Source organism: Myxocyprinus asiaticus, chromosome 48 (genome assembly GCF_019703515.2).
Source record: "Myxocyprinus asiaticus isolate MX2 ecotype Aquarium Trade chromosome 48, UBuf_Myxa_2, whole genome shotgun sequence".
Classification (NCBI taxonomy): Eukaryota; Metazoa; Chordata; class Actinopteri; order Cypriniformes; family Catostomidae; genus Myxocyprinus; species Myxocyprinus asiaticus.
The window spans coordinates 5,773,726-5,794,440 of NC_059391.1; the positions used below are offsets into that span (position 1 = coordinate 5,773,726).

Consider the following 20,715-nt stretch of genomic DNA (forward strand, 5'->3'; position numbering starts at 1 on the left):
TGATGAAACAAAAATGTAACTGTTTGGCCATAATGACCCTCGTTATGTTTGGAGGAAAAAGGATGAGGCTTGCAAGCCAAAGAACACCATCCCAACCGTGAAGCATGGGGGTGGCAGCATCATGCTGTGGGGTGCTTTGCTGCAGGAGGGACTGGTGCACTTCACAAAATAGATGGCATCATGAGGAAGGAAAAATATGTGTATATATTGAAGCAACATCTCAGGACATCAAACAGGAAGTTTAAGCTCGGTCGCAAATGGGTCTTCCAAATGGACAATGACCCCAAGCATACCTCCAAAGTTGTGGCAAAATGGCTTATGGACAAAATGGCTTATGGCTGTGTGGTCGCATGTTGTTTATACTTGCGTACAGTTGTTTGTACAGATGAACATGGTACCTTCAGGCATTTGGAAATTGCTCCCAAGGATGAACCAGACTTGTGGAGGACCACAATTTTTTCTGAGGTCTTGGCTGATTTATTTTCATTTTCCCATGATGTCAAGCAAAGAGGCACTGAGTTTGAAGGAAGGCCTTAAAATACATCCACAAGCACACCTCCAATTCAGTACACCTCCTATCAGAAGCTAATTGGCTAATTGTCTACAGGCATGACATCATTTTCTGGAATTTCCAAGCTGCAATTGTTGGAAAAATTACTCATGTCATGCACACAGTAGATGTCCTAAACGACTTGCCAAAACTGTAGTTTGCTAATATTAAATCTGTGGAGTGATTTAAAAAAAAAAAAAAAAAAAAAAGAGTTTTAATGACTTTAATGACCTAAGTGTATGTAAACTTCTGACTTCAACTGTGTATATATATATATATATATATATATATATACACACACACACACACACACACACACACCAGTTAGTTCCGGTCCTCGAATCTGATTGGACCAGAGACGTTCCATGAGTACTGATGGTCTCACACCATCAGCAACTGGGATGCTTCACTGTTTTTGTCACTCCGCTTGTGTTCGTGTCGTTGTGTAAAGTGTAAGAGTAGTGCATATGTGTTAAGAGCTACTGTATGTGTGTCTCTTAACATGTATTTATTTTGTTTTTTTGTTGTTGTTTTCTTTTTTTTGACATTACATATGTTAGCCAGCAGGTGGTGGCAAAAAGATCATTTTTGTGTGTAATAAGGAAACAGCTTTAAACGAACAACTTAAGCATTACAGCTCATTACAGCTGAGAGACACAACAGACTGATTAATTACACAAACTCAAGGCGCTTACCTTTTACTGGACTTTCCACATTGGAGAGGACATGCTGTTTAAAATGGCGGAGAAGATTGCGGTTTCTTTAGTGAATGACTCTTGCGCACCGGCTACCGCGAAATAGGGAGAAATACCCCCACTTGGATGGCTATTTTTCCACTGAGAAATCTGACCTTCAGAAAGCTGACAGCATCTCTGCTTGGATGTGGCAACAGGTGATAGCACACGCTCCATCTCTCTCTCTCTCTCTCACACACACACCCTTGTTTATACAATAACTTGTTAGAAACAGCACAAGCCGTGATACTATTTCTGAAGTTACATGTTTGAATTACTAACGAAGGCTTGGACGCATAATTTGGTTTGAACCAGAAACGGCAGATTCTGATCCGTCGCGTAAGAAAGTAGTTCCAAGCACAAATGTGTTTTTATGACCGTACTGTTTTTCCTAATTTTTTAAAATGTACTTGTTCATTGAACTGTTGTATATAAGCAATATCATACTCACAGTCGTGATATATGGCTCTAAATCAGCACTGCTGTGATTACCTACGGCACTCGGCCTGCTGCCGAATCACAGAAGTGCTGATGTAGGGCCATATATCACTCTTGCTTGTGTGATATTGCATATATATATATATATATATATATATATATATATATATATATATATGTATATATACACATATATAATTGATTTGGGGTTAAATATGACCAGGATATTTTCTTGACAGGATTTGTTGGTATGTCTACTAGAAATCAACAGTACAGCAACAACCTCTAGCAATTTAATCAGCGTCAACGTAAATGCCCCTTGATATTCTGATAAATAAGTAAAAGAAAAAAAAAAATCCTACAGGAGATGTTGAACATTCTAGATTGATTAATTTTATGTGTTATTTATTGCATTAAATTACATAGTATATTAGTAAAATTGGATATGGAAACAATCCAGTACTTTGACATTTATAAAATTAATCCATGTCAGTTATATATATATATATATATAAAAAAAAAAAGTATATTCATGTGGTTTATGTTACCTAAATGCATGCAATCTAACTCAATTTGCTTAAGTGACATGGGAATAATGTAAGAGCTGTTCATTGATGCAATTCCACTGACAACCACAAGCTGGCGCCATGTTTCATGAAAACAACCAAGGCAGTAAATTTGTGCCCTACAGCTCAATTTAGTCATCTCTGGATTTGTCCTCTATGCGTAAGTTTGACACATTGCAGAAAGTAACCTCAACTTGTGTAACAAGATAAGCCAAATTCAAATATAAACAAGTCAAAGGTAACTACAAAGTGGCATACTCCAGTAATAACCTGACTTAATCTCTGAAAACTATGATTATTCATCATCTGCTGGTGGAGGAAAATCAAGTTCCTACTTCTCATGTAAGGCTTATTTTATGGGAATAGAATCTGATTATGTAAAATGCAGTTTAGTCATGGTTGATTTCTTTGCTTTTTGGGGGAAGACATGAAGGAAGACTTTTGAGTGGCATTGCAGTGCGAAGTACTTTAGATCTTCCTCACAGACATGCAATTCTTTGATTTTAAACTGCTGGAATACTGAAATATTGAAATGTAGTTATAAAACGGAGGCTGGAATTACGTACAGTGTAAAATAAGCACTTACATGTTTCCATTGATCATGGTATAATTTTGTGTGTGTGTGTGGGGTGGGGGTTGTACTTGCTTGTTTTGATTACATCCCCCTGGAATCTACACCCCTGTGCCCAGCCGAAAAAGAAAATAATAAGCCAATAGGTGTACGCCTTTATTTTGTCATACCTTTCAAGATATATAATGCACAGGAAATAATGCAGACGTACATCTGTGTACAAATAAAATCACTTGTTTATTTACACACAACCTTTTGATCGAAAATTAAATGCAAATGCTAAGAGTGTGTATTTAGTGTCTGTTTGTGGTCTCCACATATTTGCAGAACTGCAGCCAATACAGTTTAACAGTCTGAATCCAAAAGTAAAAACCCATTCATTTTCTCCATAGGAAAATTGATTTTTAACGATAACTTATTACCTTTAAGACAGACCTTCCATGAGGTCCGAGGTTGTTAATTGATGGTATATGCTTGTGTTAAAACCATCAGTTCCTGTTATTTAATTGTAATTTTTTTAAATCGTGTTTAATAGCAGAATTCCTGGTGAAGAACTACACTACCCATGATCCTGCAGAGAAAGCTCCACCAATCAGAGTATCGTGGCAAACAAAGTGTGTCAGATAAGCTCTGTAGTGACTGCCCACTCCCATGACTCTCTTCGGATGACACAGTCGAGTCGGTCTCCTTACACTCTCAAACTACTTATATTTGTATATGTTTAATGTATATTTTTACATAAAATTTAAATAAAATTTAAATATTGTTTTTATACTTCTAATCAACAATTGAATCAATAGATTTATATTTTTCTTTTGTTTTTAATTCAGTTAAGTCATTCGCAATGATTCATGTGACTGTAGTTCATTCCCTTATGAAAGACGGTAAGTTGTGTCTTTTTGTCTGATCTTCAAAGACTTTTTTGCTTCAAATCAGAAGATTTACCTCAGAGCTGGTTGGTTTGGTTCATGGCTTAGATCTCTTTTATCATGGATTTTATGAAATCACTATGGAAAAAATTAATGGGTAAAATACTTCCAGAACCAAGACAGCTAAAAATGTGGGCAGGCACTGTTGTGCTCTATAGCTACAAACCTCTCTTCAGAACCACACCCTCTCTGTTTACCTTCAGCAGAGTCTCCGCCCTCCCCAGAGCCTTCTCGAGTTCTATAAGTTCCACCTCCAACTCCTCCCTGTGCATTTGTCTACTCTGAAGCTCAGCCTTGACTACCCACAATGAGTCTTTTGAATCAGCTTGGCTGGGCGATACTTTCACCTCCAGCCTTTCCTTCTGAAGGTTCTTCTCAAGTTGCATAGCACGAGTGTTGAATTCGTGCATCTTTTGTCCACAATCATCTAGTTTAGTGTGCAGCTCTCCTAACCTTTGCTTCATCCCCCACTCCCGCTCGGTCTCCACCCTTAGCTCCTCCTCCCAGAACTCCTCATTCACCAGCTCTTGCTGGTTCTTCCATAGTGCCTTCTCCAGAACATCTATTTCTGCATGCAGAGATGACTCGTTAGTAGGCAACTGTTCCCAAGTCTTGCATTCCCTCCCTAGGGTCACCAGCTGGGACTCCAAGGCACGTAGCTGCTCCTGCTGCTGGAGAACATGCCGGAACAGCTCCTCTTTGGACGGCCCGGGCAGGTATGTGCCGTGAGGAATTGGGGATGCCCTTTGCTCAGGAGAGGGTGTTTTGCGAGAGTCCTTAGATTTCGTATGAGGAGAACTGGAAGGGCCTAGGTTGAAGGTTAAGGACCTTTTAGGTAATCCTCGTTTGGGTTCAGGTGTAGAGGGCTTGAGTGGGAGGGTGTGGTTGTGCAGATTTTTTTCTTCACTGCTGCTCGGGCCCGTCCGCCGCAGGAAGAATTGCACCTCATTGCTGTGCTGGCCAAGTTTGGCTAGGGACTCCAGTGGACGCTCATTGGCCAGAAGTTGGTGCTCAGTGTCCCTCAGCCTTTGAATGAGAACGTAACGACCCGTTTGGCCTATAAAGAGAACAGGGGTAGTAAGACTCCAAAAATGACAATGCTACCTCTAAAAGGAGCCTACAACAGGGCTATTCAGTTGCATTCCTGTAGGGCCATGTCCTGAAAATTTAGCTCCAACCTTAATCAAACAAACCTAATCCAGCTAAATAAGGTCCTCAGAATTAGCAGATACCTCAAATGCCCCAAGTTGTACACTAGAGTTAACGCTGCATCGGAGAACGCTGAGAATGAAGATTTTAACAGGAATGGTGCATCGAAAGGATGGAGAGGCAAAATGCAGGTTTCTTTAGCAAACCTGCATGTTCTGATGATGTTCTGTCATGTAACGAAAAGTTGAGAACATTTCACACTCTGATGTAGGTATCCATTGACCATTTTAAAATTGCAGCAATTCGCTGTATTCCTACTTGAATTGAAACTGAAACAGCTCTCTCCAAACTACTTGACACATTCATGTATGTCAAATGCTTTATCTGAGCTTCTCTACTGTGTAAGCTCCCTTACAGGCTCTATTTGGTTCAGTTAAGGGGTGGGGAACGGGTTAGGACCTCCACAGTGTGCCAGGAACAATTCGCAGCAGCTTCCTGCAAAGGGCTCAGTATTACTTTAAACATACAGGCAGGTATGCAGAAGAAGGGTTAGAAGTAAACTCTACAAGACGTGGCCCTCCAGGAACTAAATTAAATAGACACAGCGTATGACACAGTTTCATTTAAATGCTTACAAATATATCAAGATTACTTGCACTACCCTTATTACCAGGACAATCACCTGAAGCTAGGACTGCCCTGGGGTTAAGTGTCTTGCTCAAGGGCACTACAGCAATAGCTCATGGATCACCACCTTGTGGGATTCAAACCTGCATCCTACTGGTTACCAGCCCAGATCATCGGCTACTTAAGGCAAATTTTACTTCAGTTTTCTGCTTGCCACTACATCTGGTGACCAATGCAAACGATGCAAATTTTGCCATCAGCAAAGTATGCGTGGACTGTCTGCGTGCAGCCCAGTTGTTTTAGACAAGCGGACAGTCCGTGTCTGTGCATGTCGTCTACACATGCACCTACCCTTGACTGTACTAAAAAGCAGTCGTAGTGTGCATGCGTTGAACGTGTCCATTTGGGCTTACAGTTAAAAGAGTAAACTTTGAAAGGCTGAGCTAGCTTGTTAGCCACACCACCCATTCTAAAGGCAAGTTAATGTTTATTCCGCAATTACAACACCTATTCTTTCTGGATTTGTTTTTGAAGAAGGGGATTGTAAGAGATGAACCCAGAGTTTATTCTCAGGGATACTTACCAATGGCTTGGGCAAGTGCAATGACCACGTCCTGGCAAGATGTCTCCTCTGATAAGCCACAAACCACTCGTACCACTCCATCCACCCACACCTTTAGCTCCATCAGAGACACAGAAACAAAAGGAGAGCTCACATCAGCAGTGCATGGTAACGTCTGGATTCTGAAATGACAAAACAGCAATAGTGATGAGTTAATGCAATGTGTTTTCCTTCTTTTTTTCTTTTAGCTTGATCAGCTATTTCTGCTAAGCTCTTTTGTGTTCCACGGAAGAAGAAAAAAAGTCATATGGGGCTGAAATGACATGAGGGTGAGTAAAATGATGACAAAATTTTTTTGGGGCAAACTATTCCTTTAAAACACTGTCCAAAGACCTCAAATCAAGTCCAAAAATACTGTAGATCTATAAAGAACAATCAAGCTACCTTCTCTACTTTATCTCAATCTCTCTTTTGGATTGCTCAAACCCTACAGGATTTCAAATCATGAGACATGAAATTGTGATGAACTTCAGTTCCAGTGGGTAAGCAAATTTCAAGAGTTATTATTAGCAAGAGGTTGACATACTCTGAAACATAGCTCTGCTCCAATTAAATGCACTGCTGGCTCTCTTCAAAGGTGTTTGGGCAAATTAGTGCTTAAGGGAACAGACAGGCAGGCAGAATGTAGTTGTTCAGAGATATCATGTGCTTGCATGTGTGTCTGACTCCACTTTGAAGCCCCACAGCAGGAACAGGTGGCTCTGCTAAGGTAAGATGTAGCATTCAAGCATTTTAGCTGTACAACAGGTATAGAATGAAGCCCTGTCCATGAGATTAAAGGGATAGTTCCCCAAAAAATGAAATAATTTCCCGCCTTCATGTTACAAACCTGTATGACTTTTTCAGCCTAACATCTCCAGCTGCATTCCATAGAAGAAAAAAAGTCATTTGTTTGAAACAAAATGACGGTGAGTAAATGATGACAGAATTTACATTTGTGGGTGAACTATCCTTTTAATAAGACTGGGACATAATGAATGTTGGCTCTGTGCACTTTAACTGCTGCAAATTATGCCCTTTGTAAAGAAATTCTTGGGTAAAGTCTACCACATTAACTTATGAAAACATTCAATAGCAGCGCTAAGCTACATAGCAGACCACTTAACAGCAGCCAGTGCCTAGTATCAAATGATAAATGCATTATGTCCAGGCCATTTAAAGATAAGTTTAATGAAGAATTAAATAGTATAAAAGTGTATTAAAGACTCTGTAACAAGAACTTTTTGAACTCTAAACAAAGCTATTCTTATCAGTGAGTAACAGAAGTGTAGGATGCAAGTTTACAAATGAGTTCTTCTGAAATTCCCAGTATTTGAGCTAATCTAAATAAATGATTAGCAGCTACCCTGAAAACACAGACTTGCTTGAGTCATTTGATAGTAAGGCCACAAATACCAAGTTTATAATGAATGAGTTTTCTGTAAACATTGAATATAAATGCTACCCTGTTAAAAAGTCTAGTGTAGACCAGGATTAATTTTTATGCTGGTCAAGGCTGATTAATTCTGGTCTCATTTTGTGTGTGTGTGTGTGTGTGTGTGTGTGTGTGTGTGTGTGTGTGTGTGTTTTCAGTTTAGGTTTAGTTTTTCAGTATATTTAGTTTTTATTTTAGTTTTAGTATTTACAGCTTCCAAAGTTAATGTGTTTACTGATATTATTTAATTTCATTTAAAGGCACAGTCACATTTAGCTTTGCATAGTGAAATTCTGCAGCCGAAATACAGTCTCAATGGGAATCCACACGATTTAGAATTTTGGTGGCAAAGAATTTCCTTATGCTAATTTCGCGTGGAGTTCAGGTTTGGTGAATTTTGACACAAATTTGCAGCTTTGACCAATCGGAAGTTGCTTGGTTTGGCAGTGACCTCTGTGTGGCCATTGCTTTAAGATACAATGAATATTTTCAATGGACATGCAAATTATTTTAGCTGTGAGTTTCTTAATAACTTCACTCTCCCTGAGTATAAAGTACAGCATAGAATTTTTTGGGGGGGGTTTCACACTTGCTTCACATTCGTAAATGTGTTTGCACCTTATCAGCATAAAATATTTCATGGCCTTCTAATAGAAATGTCATAAAATATCACTACATAGATTATTGATCAGCATGTTGTTTTCTCGACATTGATATATTAACATTAGCCGACATTTAAATTAGAAGCCTAATTTGTGTGCTTTCCAATTCACTGTCAGTTGGCATTCAATTTAATGTAGTCTAGTGTAATAGCTTTGGGAGACCACAAGGGGGTGACATACCATTTACTGTACTTAATACTAAAGGATGCGTCGATGCGGTGCAGGTAGCAGTCCAAAGTTAAGAATGAACAAAATGACACTGATGAGTTTGCAGGTTAGTGAATGGAACTACTGTAACTGTGCAAACTAATGCTGACATTAAACTTGCTGCTGCGGCAGCAAGCTCGCGCTAAAAATGTCTGTGTTGGTTTGGAAAGAAGTTGTAATTTAGAGCATCGGTCGATTGGAAGGAGTTCGCTGTTACATTATTGCCCCTGCATTTGAATGGAATAAAAATTGCACTCCGAAGGGTATCTTAAAGGAAGAACAATCATAATATTCACGCTAAAAGATGACGAACGTAATCACGCCCTAAACGAGCTGCGCGGCGAGGCAATGAGGCTGACAGGAATCACCTGTGCAGGAGAACCGGATTGAAATGCTGGGGAGCGTTGACATGATGGTTTAATTAAAAAGTTAATCTTTGTTTCATGCAAAGTTTTCGTTAACAACAATAACACTGGGTGCAGTACCAACACTGGAATCATGAAAGTTTCTTGATTTCCATTGTTCTTTTGTTTTTCCAAAAACTCTGCAACAGTGCTTGTCATCTCTGAAGCATTCTTCTGGCCTGTTCCCATCTGTATTGAAGCTGAGGAATGCTACCTTGTTGGCCCGCGTGCAGCAGAGAGGGGAGAGTTAAACAAATCTTCCTTTGTCTCCTGCAGCTCTTACAGGCTCATTCTAAATCAAGGCTGTGGCCTTGGGGTGCACTTCTCAAAACATCCTGGGGTTACCATGACTACAAACCAATGGATATGAAAGATGAATCAAACAGAGAAGAATCAACAGGTGTCTGATGCATTGGGCTAGTCTGACAGTTCAGATCCACATTCACTCAAATATTGGTCTGTTAAATCCAAAAACAGGCTGGCGTTTTGGATATGGGTGGATCGGCACCTCTGCTTTGAACTGTTGAGTTCTGTCTCTACATACTCTGATCACTCATACATGTCCAGACCCACTGCTGCAGAAATGCAGACCCATACATTTTGAATACATTTTGAATACATTTTACAGAATACATTTTGCAACACTGATTTAATAATTTATATTTAAACCCTTTCAAATATGAAAAACGGAACCCTAGACTTAGTAGTAGTAAAAACTATAAAACTTTTAAAGCCTTTCAAATTCATGTAAATTCATCCACCCTTTTTAAAAATAATTTGGGATATGTGCAAGGGATTGTGGGTGATTGAAGGCCACGAAGGATACACATGATGCATCCTCCAAAATATGGCAAACGAAGGCTGCGAAACGAGGCTGCCTTCCAAGTGTCCTTACAATTGAGATGGCCTTCGACGGTGATTGATGATGTGGCATCCGAGATATCCAGCCTAACAAGGTTGCAGTCTTCCAATCGAGAAGCACCCACAAGCAACAGCACAAGATGAGGACGTGTCCTTGCATTCAAACACGGCTGGACAGAGTGCAGTTCCGATCTCGAGATGTGTTTTCTAAGAATCAAACTACGTTTAACAACGTCTTGAGATCTTGAGATGACTCAAGATGGCGCCGAGTATGGCATCTGCATTGCGAGCTCCGACACAACATTGTAGTTTTTTATTTGTTTTGTTTACATTTCTTATGTTTTTTGTCTTGGATGTTGTCTGCCTTATTGTCTACAACAGACAAACACTTTTGGACATTGGTTCTGTAATTGCACACCGTAAACCGGACTTCAAATTCCTCAATGCCGACCCGCTGTTTACAAACACAGCGGAGCCCTTTGTCTAGGCAGCCCAGCCGCGGAAACACAGAAAGAAAAGTGAAAATAGAGCCGGCATTCTCATCAGAGTAAGACGTCGAACAAATCAACCCCCGCTACCCAGTATTCTACTGGCAAATGTTCAGTCTCTGGACAACAAGCTCTGCGAGCTGAGAGCGCGGATCTCTATCCAATGAGAGACGAGGGACTGCTATATTATCTGCCTAACAGAAACTTGGATGTCTGCGGAGATTCCAGATTCAGCCATCAAACCCGCGGTGTTCTCCGTGTACCAAGCGGACAGAGCGAAAGACCTCTCAGGTAAAAGCAGAGGTGGTGGTGTATTTTTTTATGATCAACAAATCCTGGTGTGATCAGAGAAACGTACATTCTATCAAGTTTTTCTGCTCTCCTGATCTGGAATTCTCGTGCTTCTGTGTCGATCATTCTGGCTTCTGAGGGAATTCACAGCGGTCATTATCACTGCTGTGTAACTCCCGCCACAAGCCGACACAGACCAGGCACTCAAGGAACTGTATGGGAGTATAAGTGAGCAGGAAACCGCGCACCCTGAGGCCGTGTTCATTGTTACCATGGACTTTAACAAAGCCAATCTCAAATCAATCGCACCGTAATACCACCAGCATATCAGTTTCAACACACGAGGGGACCGGGTTTTGGACCATTGCTACTCTCCCTTCCGGGATGGCTACAAATCCCTCCCCCGCCCACCATTTGGCAAATCGGACCACTCTTCCATTCTGCCCGCTTACAGGCAGAAACTGAAACGGGAAGCACCCACCCTCAGAACGATCCAGTGCTGGTCGGACCAATCAGACTCTACGCTACTAGGGATGTGTGCTACGAATAGATCCGAAGCTAAATTCCACTGAAAAGGGGCATTTATCTGCGACGTGCTCGCCTTGAATTATGATCATTGTACAAATACAGAACATGACACACATTCACTGAATCAACATTAGCAAATATTTAACAGACATATTTAATGAAAACAATTGAATGAATAGTGCAGGATCAATGGAACAACCCTAAAAGCCTGTTCTAAACGGAAATCACCAAGTAAAAGTTACTTAACATATTAAAACAATCAGGACATTGTTGAAAAGAATTAACAGGTAGTCTAAGCCAAATCTATGAGAGAAAACAAATGTGCTGAAAAGTTGCGCGTATTTCACAACGTGCAGTTGTGCATTAGCCATTGATCTAATATGACAGCTGGTCATTAAAGAACGTTAACCAATAACAGTTACTATGTAAAAAAAAAATAAATAAAAAAAAAGTAGCTATAGGATAGAAAAAATATGTAGCCTACAATAAACCTAATGTATTCTAAACATGACGTGCACACAGAATCAAAGATAGTTTAACCCGTCAAGCAGTCGGCACCTCATTGAAAACAGCCTTATAAATCAGCAGATTAAAAAAATTTCATACCTAGTCTAAACAGTCATTTTCTAGGCTACTTACTCAAAAGCATAAATTTTTTGATGAGTAAAATTAACATGTCGACATTTTCCGGTGAAAGACGGACTTGACTCACCCGAGGCTGCTATGAACAGCGGAAAAATAACATACAAGCATGCACAGATTTAACATCCATAGGGGCTTTCAAACGTTTGGAAAGCCGATTCCCACACCACCACCGAAGTGATTTCATAACTACTTTGCTGAGTTTGCTTGTCTAGCGAGAGGAAATTTTCCTGAAATTAAACTCCGTATATGCTCCAGCTATCCTCTTTTTTTTAAATAATATTTGTATAATTAATTCTATTTAAAATTTGTAACATTAATATAACAGTAATTTAAGTGCTGCCTCTGTAAAAATATAAAGCCAAACGTAAATGTGTAAAAATGATGATCAGTTTAATGGGGGGAAATATTAACCGACTAGTAATTCCAGTGTCGACTAGCAGCATCAGAACTGTTTAGTCGACTTGTCGACTAGTCTCGCACACCCCTATACGCTACAAGACTGTTTTGATCACGCGGACTGGGAGATGTTCCGGTCCGCCTCTGATGACGACATCGAGCTTTACGCTGATAGAGTAACTTGTTTCAGAAAGTGCGTAGAGGATGTTGTTCCGACCAAAACAATACGGATTAACCCCAACCAGAAACCTTGGATTAATAGTGATGTTCGCGCGGCACTTGATGCGCGGCCCTCTGCTTTTAAATCCGGGAATGTGGAGGAGCATAAACAAGCCAGTTATGCCCTCCGCAAAACTATCAGAGCAGCAAAACGCCAGTACAGGAACAAGATTGAAGGACAGTTTAACACCACCAACTCTAGAAGCATGTGGCAGGGAATTAATATCATCACGGACTTTAAAGGGAATAAAAACTCCGCCGTGAACACCGCTGCCTCTCTCCCGGATGAGCCAACTACTTTTTATTCTCGTTTCGAGGGAAATAACACCGCCCTCGTGGAGAGAGCTCTCGCGGCCGAAGCTACAGAGGTTAGTTCACTCTCCGTCTCTGTAGCGGATGTAACCCGATCCTTCCGAAGGGTGAATATCCATAAAGCCGCGGGTCCAGACGGCATTCCGGGCCGCGTCATCAGAGCGTGCACGAACCAACTGGCTGGTGTTTTTACGGACATTTTCAACCTTTCCCTCTCCTTGTCTGTGGTCCCCACATGCTTCAAAACGTCGACCATTGTGCCTGTGCCAAAGCAATCCAAAATCAATTGCTTAAATGACTGGCGTCCTGTTGTTCTGACCCACATGATCAGCAAATGCTTTGAGAGACTAATCAGAGATTACATCTGCTCTGTGCTGCCTCCCTCACTGGACCCATTGCAGTTTGCTTTACGCAACAACAGCTCCACTGATGATGCCATTGCAGCTACACTACACACTGCTCTCTCCGACCCGGAAAAATGGAACACTTATGTGAGAATGCTGTTGTAGACTACAGCTCAGCATTCAACACCATAGTGCCCTCCAAGCTTGATGAGAAACTCCGGGCTCTGGGCTTAAACAGCTCGCTGGGCAGCTGGATCCTGGACTTCCTGTCAAGCAGATACCAGGTGGTTAGAATTGGCAGTAACATCTCCTCATCACTGACCCTCAATACTGGAGCCCCACAGGGCTGTGTTCTCAGCCCACTCCTGTTTTCCCTGTACACACATGACTGTGTGGCAACACATAGCTCCAATGCCATCATTAAGTTTGCTGATGATACGTCGGTGGTAGGTCTGATCACTGACAATGATGAAACGGCCTACAGAGAGGAGATGCGCACACTGTCACACTGGTGTCAGGAGCACAACCTCTCCCTCAATGTCAGCAAGACAAAGGAGCTTGTAGTGGACTTCAGGAGAAGAGAAAGAGAACACAGCCCCATCACCATCAATGGAGCACCAGTGGAGAGAGTCAGCAGCTTCAAGTTCCTCGGTGTCCACATCACTGAGGAACTCACATGGTCTGTCCACACTGAGGCCGTTGTGAAGAAGGCTCATCAGCGCCTCTTCTTCCTGAGACGGCTGAGGAAGTTTGGAATGAACCGCCACATCCTCACACGGTTCTGGTTGTATCTGGCTGCATCTCCACCTGGTACGGCAATAGCACCACCCACAACCGCAAAGCCCTGCAAAGGGTGGTGCGAACTGCCAGACACATCATCGGAGGTGAGCTTCCCTCCCTCCAGGACATATATACCAGGCAGTGTGTGAAAAAAGCTCGGAGGATCATCAGAGACTCCAGCCACCCGAGCCATGGGCTGCTCTCACTGCTACCATCAGGCAGGCGGTATCGCAGCATCAGAACCCGCACCAGTCGACTTCATGACAGCTTCTTCCCCCAAGCAATCAGACTTTTGAACTCTTGATCTCTCACGATCAATATACATCAGCACTGCACTTTATTAATCTTATTATCTCACACTGGACTGTCATAAATCGCCCTTGTTTATATACCTTTATGAATAACCAAAGGAGCTGGGAAAAAAATCAAAGTGACTGGTGAAATTGGGCATTCACAGCCACTGTGGCTGGTGGGCAAAAAAATCTTTTGTATCCTTTAACCTGTGTTAGATATGAAAACAGCACCTTTCTATTTTCCTGCTCCAATTGTCCTTTGCTCCACCACTGATCTACCAGTGTCACTAAAGAAATTATATTTTACCCAAGTTATGAGATTGGAGTCTGAATTGAATGTGGTGACAAAAAAGCATGCACCGTGAAATAACACCAAAACAGCGTGCCTTTCTATTGCGTTCGCTGGCTTAACAACACACGCGGTGACTGGTTTAGTCCGATTTATAACTAAACGACTCTTATGAGCCGGTACTTTTAAAACAGAGATTCACCAGCTCACAAGTTCTCGTTTTGAATCAGTTTGACGAATCCTTCAGTGAATGAACTTACTGAATTTCTTGGAGGGGCTGAATGAATATGTGATTTTCTGCAAGTTGCTCTCAGTCATGTCGAAATGTTTTGTGTACAAAGTTGATAAAATATGATAATATATGATAACATTTTATTAAAGATAATTAATAATGTAAATGCATAATTTTAAAAGTTATTTAAACAAAGTTAAAGAAAAAAAATATATATATATATACATACATACACTGGTGGCCAAAAGTTTGGAATAATGTACAGATTTTGCTCTTATGGAAAGAAATTGGTACTTTTATTCACCAAAGTGGCATTCAGCTGATCACAATGTATAGTCAGGACATAACTAACATGAAAAATTACTATTGCAATTTGAAAAAAGGTTTAGAACTTCTTAAACTACTTCAAAGAGTTCTCGTCAAAAAATCCTCCACATGCAGCAATGACAGCTTTGCAGATCCTTCGTATTCTAGCTGTCAGTTTGTCCAGATACTCAGGTGACATTTCACCTCACACTTCCTGTAGCACTTGCCATAGATGTGGCTGTCTTGTTGGGCACTTATCACGCACCTTACCATCTAGCTGATCCCACAAAAGCTCAATGGGGTTAAGATCCATAACACTCTTTTCCAATTATCTGTTGTCCAATGTCTGTGTTTCTTTGCCCACTCTAACCTTTTCTTTGTGTTTTTCTGTTTCAAAAGTGGCTTTTTCTTTGCAATTCTTCCCATAAGGCCTGCACCCCTGAGTCTTCTTTTTACTGTTGTACATGAAACTGGTGTTGAGCGGGTAGAATTCAATGAAGCTGTCAGCTGAGGACATGTGAGGCATCTATTTCTCAAACTAGAGACTCTGATGTACTTATCCTCTTGTTTAGTTGTACATCTGGCCTTCCACATCTCTTTCTGTCCTTGTTAGAGCCAGTTGTCCTTTGTCTTTGAAGACTGTAGTGTACACCTTTGTATGAAATCTTCAGTTTTTTGGCAATTTCAAGCATTGTATAGCCTTCATTCCTCAAAACATTGATTGATTATTTTCGACCTAATTGATTATAATGTATATACACACACAGTATATATAATTTATAAATATAAAATTCAGCCCCCAAGCAATGTTGCTTGGTTCAATCAGGCCTGCAACCCCAAATGAGTTTGACACCCCTGCCTTATAGCTTTAGAAATGACCCAGAGAGCCATACCATCATGGCAGTAGGTTTTCCACTCAATTTTCTTCAGAAAAGGAAAAACATGTAGTTGATTACTACAATATGAAAAGCCACACTGGGCCATTTGTATCTCAAGCAATATGGACACAATCTTTTGCAGCTAATGTAAAAAATCCAATTGCGCTTGTCATCTTCAGCCCCCATATATACACAACAACTTCTCGTAGAAAACACCCGAGAGGATAAGAAAATGACTATTCTGTGATTTGCTCACTAACACGTGGCCAAACACTTTTTTCCCCACAATTTAAAAACAAAAAAAAAACAAAAATTTAAAACAAGTGTGGGATGGGACGGCTTTCCCTTTCAGCCATTCTGTGGTTCTGATTTATGTTTCCTCATCAGTTGATCATTACATGCATGTGGTGCTGAGAAAGCAGGGAGATTTGCTGTGAGTGTTGTGGAGAGTTTTGGTGGGTGTGTGAGGAGAGAGAATTATTAATGTCTCTAAACATTATGCAGTAAGTAGTGATTTATTGGGATGGCATCTCCACCCCTGCTGCAGTGATGCAGCATGCAGCCTGGCAATATCCAAGCAAATACGCTTCAGTTGATGTCACAGCCATGAACACTGATTTGATACTTGCTATTGCTAGTCAGAAGTAGGTGGTTTTATGGGCCTATAAGACCAAACATGTTCTTGAACTAAAAAAGCTGGACACAGTGCAACGAATACAACAGAGCGCAGGTATCTCGAGAAATGTTTTTAAAAGTTGACGTTCTTTTTAACCTGACATGGCATCTAAAACGTAGCACTCCTGTGCGAGATGCTAAAAAAAACGACGAGATGCGGCACAATGTTCAAAAACATTCATCAAGGGCATGTTTACACAGATAAACAATTGAAAAATACATTCGGTGTTGATTCAGGCTGGGCTGTACACAAAGTGCGTACCAGGAGTGCTCCAACTGACCTGAGAAATATTTACTCTCAGAATATTTAATCAATCATGAAGTGTGTCCCGTATTTCTGTTGGCGAATGAATAATTCTTTTGAGTCGGTTCTTTTCAGTGAATTTCAGTGCAAAATGGTCTGAATCGATTCGTGATTCAGTACAATTCGTTCAGAGTGCTCTCTCACTGAATCATTTGGAGCGGTTTCTCACACAGTAAAACAGTATGAAGATATTTACGAACACAGAGAACAAACAGCACTGGATACAGTGGAAATTTACCTACAATCAACTGAAACAAAAGGTAACTTTGATAAACTTCAAGCTAGTGCTGTGTCATGTGAACAAGGGGGAGAAGAGTCATCTAAATTTCCTGGAAGAGATAGACTATTAATTTTAACTGTATACAATCTGGGTTTTTATTTATTTTTTTTTTTTTTTATGTATTTTGCCAACATGTAGGAGTACACTAGCATGATGACCTCCTAGCTAACAGACATGGTCTTTTTTATTAAAGCCCATTTTTAGTTTTATGAGGTCTTGAATGAAAACAGTATTACTCTAAACTTGATTTTGACCTTTATGGTGCTTTGTCATTTTGGACCTTGACAGCATGACCCTTACAAAAAATCCAGAGTTGCCCTAAAATTGCTGCAAACTTTACGCAAATTCGGCACTCATTATTTCACATGCAAATGAGCTAGCAATTTGCTGCAAATGTTTGCCAGAAATTTGACAGGTAGTCAAGAACCTGCAGCAAACCTTGGGCAACAATGAGAACAAAGAGTTTGCCGCAAAGCTCATTTGCATGTGAAAATTAATGGGGTGAATTTGTGGCAAGTTTGTGGCAACTCTAGATTTTTTTTTAAGGGCAATTCCCATTAATTTAAAATTCATTGTAAAAGAGTGGACCAGGATGTTCTTCAAAAATTCACCTTTAGTATTTAACATCACAGGTGGTACAAATGACAAGGGAGATTAAATTGTGACTGAATTTTCACTTTTCGGTGACCTTTCTCCCCATTCTCTCTGTCTGCATGCCAATAACCATCAGACATCGGCGGAAAAGTCCTGAACATGCCCCCCACAAACAACATTACAGGTGAGTCAGTTGGTGGTTACATTTTTGTACCAGTTTCCTCTTTGATTAAGTGATTAGACCACTTTGAATGAACAAGCATCTATAAATGTGTTATTACCTTTATACATGAATAACTAGAGGATCCGTGTGCATTCTTTTCTAGATGGAGTTTTCATCCATAACCTCAACAAACATTCTTTCATAATGGCCTTGTTGCCACCGTGCAGCAAAAAATGCAATCAGAAACTAAATGTAGACCAAAATCACGCCATTTATCTGATTTCCTAAGAAACAAGAGTTGCTAATCCTGAATCAGGCATCTATGTTTAATTTTTTTTTTTACAAAATTCCTGGTCTTATTGTTGACAATTCATCAGTGCATGTAATTCCAAAGACATATAAATTGCTACGCCTCTCAAACAACTTTCCTTTTTGGCTGATGTCACCAAGTTCCCTTATTTTTCAACCCCTTATCGCCGAACATCCAGCTGCAGTCTGGTACGGAACGCTCACTTTACACAATTCACAATGCCAAAGAGGAGGCTGCCGCCACGCACCCAAAACACCCCCCATCCCCTGATGGGGGCACCAATAGGGATCTTGCCTAGGGCGCCAGAAATGTCTGAAACGTGGTGCCATCTTCTTGTATAGTAACTGCAGACTTAATTGAACCCCAACTAAATGTAGTTTTTGCTGTTTTACTTCTTTGTCGAACCTAATGTACCAACTCATCATGTCTATGCAGATCACAACAGCTGTGATTGGTCTGCTTTAGAACCAGAGACCGTCCCCCAGGATGACAAAAAAAGATATCTTAGGTAGCTTTGCATTTCTGCTTGTGACTACTGTTGACTCAAGCATAGACCAAGTCGAGAAGAGACTGGTCGAGAAGGTCCGAAGATATGTGCACCTCTATAAAGTATAAAGACTGCCAGATGGCAACAAATTCATGGTGAGAAATCGACACATCTCGGAATGGTAATGAGTGCATGAAGAGGTGGAAGAATACAAGGGACTAATACAATTGCCTCTGAAAGTAAATTCGAGAAGCCGTTGGTTCAATGGGTCTGTTCCAAAACCTAGTGAGTGTCCTCTGGAGGCAGCATTTAAGGCATCATAGGCGCGCTCCCGACGTGAACACTGTTCCAAAAGGTAGGTATCTTAATTATGCTGCCTTCTAAGATATCTCGTTTGGCCAAATTTTAAAGGTAGCATCGTATGTATCTTTCCCCAGGTAGGTGATCCCAGAATTCACCATGATGAGCTTGGTGGAAAAATAAATCCAAGATGGCAGATGAAGCGAGAGAAATTTAGATTTTTAAATATACTTAGAATCCATTCAATATTTAAAAGTATTGATAAATAACAGTTTAATATGATAGAAAGCCAACTATTTTACCTAAAATGTATGTGTGCTGTGCATATTTATGCTCATTACAGGATTGCATTGTTTCTCCCGCGTCACTTGTATTGAAATCAATTGCGCTGTGTTTGAGGAGCGCTACTTAAATGACGTGTGGAGTTGCCGTCTGTGTAGAGCATTCCAAATCACTCTCTTATGAGGCATCACTTCAGTTAGAATGCTGACATAGAAGACAGTGAGGCAGCTCACTAAGTTTTGGAACAGACTAGGGGTATAATGGTTCTCAGTAAAAAAAGAACCGTACAGTTCACCAACCACAGTTAGGTAAGCATTTGCTCCGTGGTTCATCTCTAGTTTAATAACGCATCTGGATCATACAGTTTGGCGAAGAAAATAAAGCAATAGACATGCATAGTTGTAACCTCCGCTAATGCATCTGTATCGCTCTGTAGATGGACACACTCCACTTGTGTTTCACGTGGGTCAACTTTCTACAGAGAGCTGTTAGTATGCTAAATCAGTTCATGACATCACAGTTCTGCATGCATTAGTTGGCAAAATGGCAAGAGAGAAGCCCCTAATTTAAGTCTCCAGGGAACTTTTTCTTTATGCAGTCAATTAAAACAGCAATGGTCAAAAAACATATAAAACAGGCACTGTTTGCAGACATTGCTCGACACGAGTGGCATATACTGGTAATACATCGATATTTGATTAGCTATTTATACTGACATCACCCAAGGATAGATAGTGTGGTGCACACAGAGCCGCAGTTGAGCTAAAGTAAGAACTAAAGTGCTTGGAGTGTTCATAGCCAAAGTTATGTTGCCCTTACTCCATTGATGAAGATGTGGGATTTCTGCATATGATTAAAATACTCGAGCTGCTTTACGACATCCATTATTGTATTCATTTTAAATAGCAAGTTTATTTCTTCTATAGTGATGTACAGATTCTGAACATTGAATATACAATGAGTTGAGTTTGAAATGCAGTTTATATTGATATACAGTATGTAGCATAATAATGCAGGTATTAATTTAAAATGTTGAGAAAATTTACCATGGTTTTACTATAGTAATATTGTAGTAACCATGACTGTAATAACAAGGACTGTTGGCACCATGGTTTTCTTTGCAGAAATCATGGTTTTGATAGAATTAACCATGGTTTTATGTAGTAGCCGTATAGTAACCATGGTTTTACTATAGTAATATTGTAGTAGCCATGACTGAAGTAACAATGACTGCTGTCACCATTGTTTTCTTGGCAGAAATCATAGTTTTGATACAACCCCAATTCTGAAAAAGTTGGGACAGTATGAAAAATGCTAATAAAAACAAAAATGAGTGATTTGTAAATTATATTCACCCTTTGCTATATTGAAAGCACTACAACTAAACATTATATGATGTTTTCCTTGTGAATTTCATTGTTTTTTAAATGTACACTAATTTCAAATCAGATGATTGCAACACGCAGAGGAATGTGGAGGGCACCAAAAAATTACCAGGCCTCACCCCTTACCTAAACAAAGGCATCCTGGGAAAACAAAAGATGCGGTCTCCACTCGGTGCCCAGAAATTTCTATCTTGGCTTCA

At 40.3% G+C, this 20,715-nt stretch overlaps 1 protein-coding gene and 1 long non-coding RNA gene across 6 annotated transcripts in view; one reads left to right on the forward strand and one right to left on the reverse strand.

Moving 5' to 3' along the window:
- Nucleotides 1–20,715, reverse strand: part of LOC127437674 (ras association domain-containing protein 8-like) — a 69,394-nt gene that overhangs the window by 7,592 nt on the left and 41,087 nt on the right. For all 5 annotated transcript variants that reach the window (XR_007896588.1, XM_051692740.1, XM_051692739.1 and 2 more), the window contains exons 2-3: nt 6,148–6,308; nt 3,986–4,845 (exon numbers count right to left, since the gene is read on the reverse strand). Coding sequence is in view for 4 of the 5 variants with exons in the window: in XM_051692738.1 (XP_051548698.1) it covers nt 3,986–4,845; nt 6,148–6,308 (1,021 nt within the window). In the remaining variant the exon portion in view is untranslated. The remainder of the gene's footprint in view (nt 1–3,985; nt 4,846–6,147; nt 6,309–20,715) is intronic.
- Nucleotides 6,331–20,345, forward strand: LOC127437676 (uncharacterized). The gene is made up of 3 exons (XR_007896589.1): nt 6,331–6,668; nt 17,725–17,772; nt 17,915–20,345. It is a non-coding gene; the product is annotated as an uncharacterized LOC127437676 (long non-coding RNA).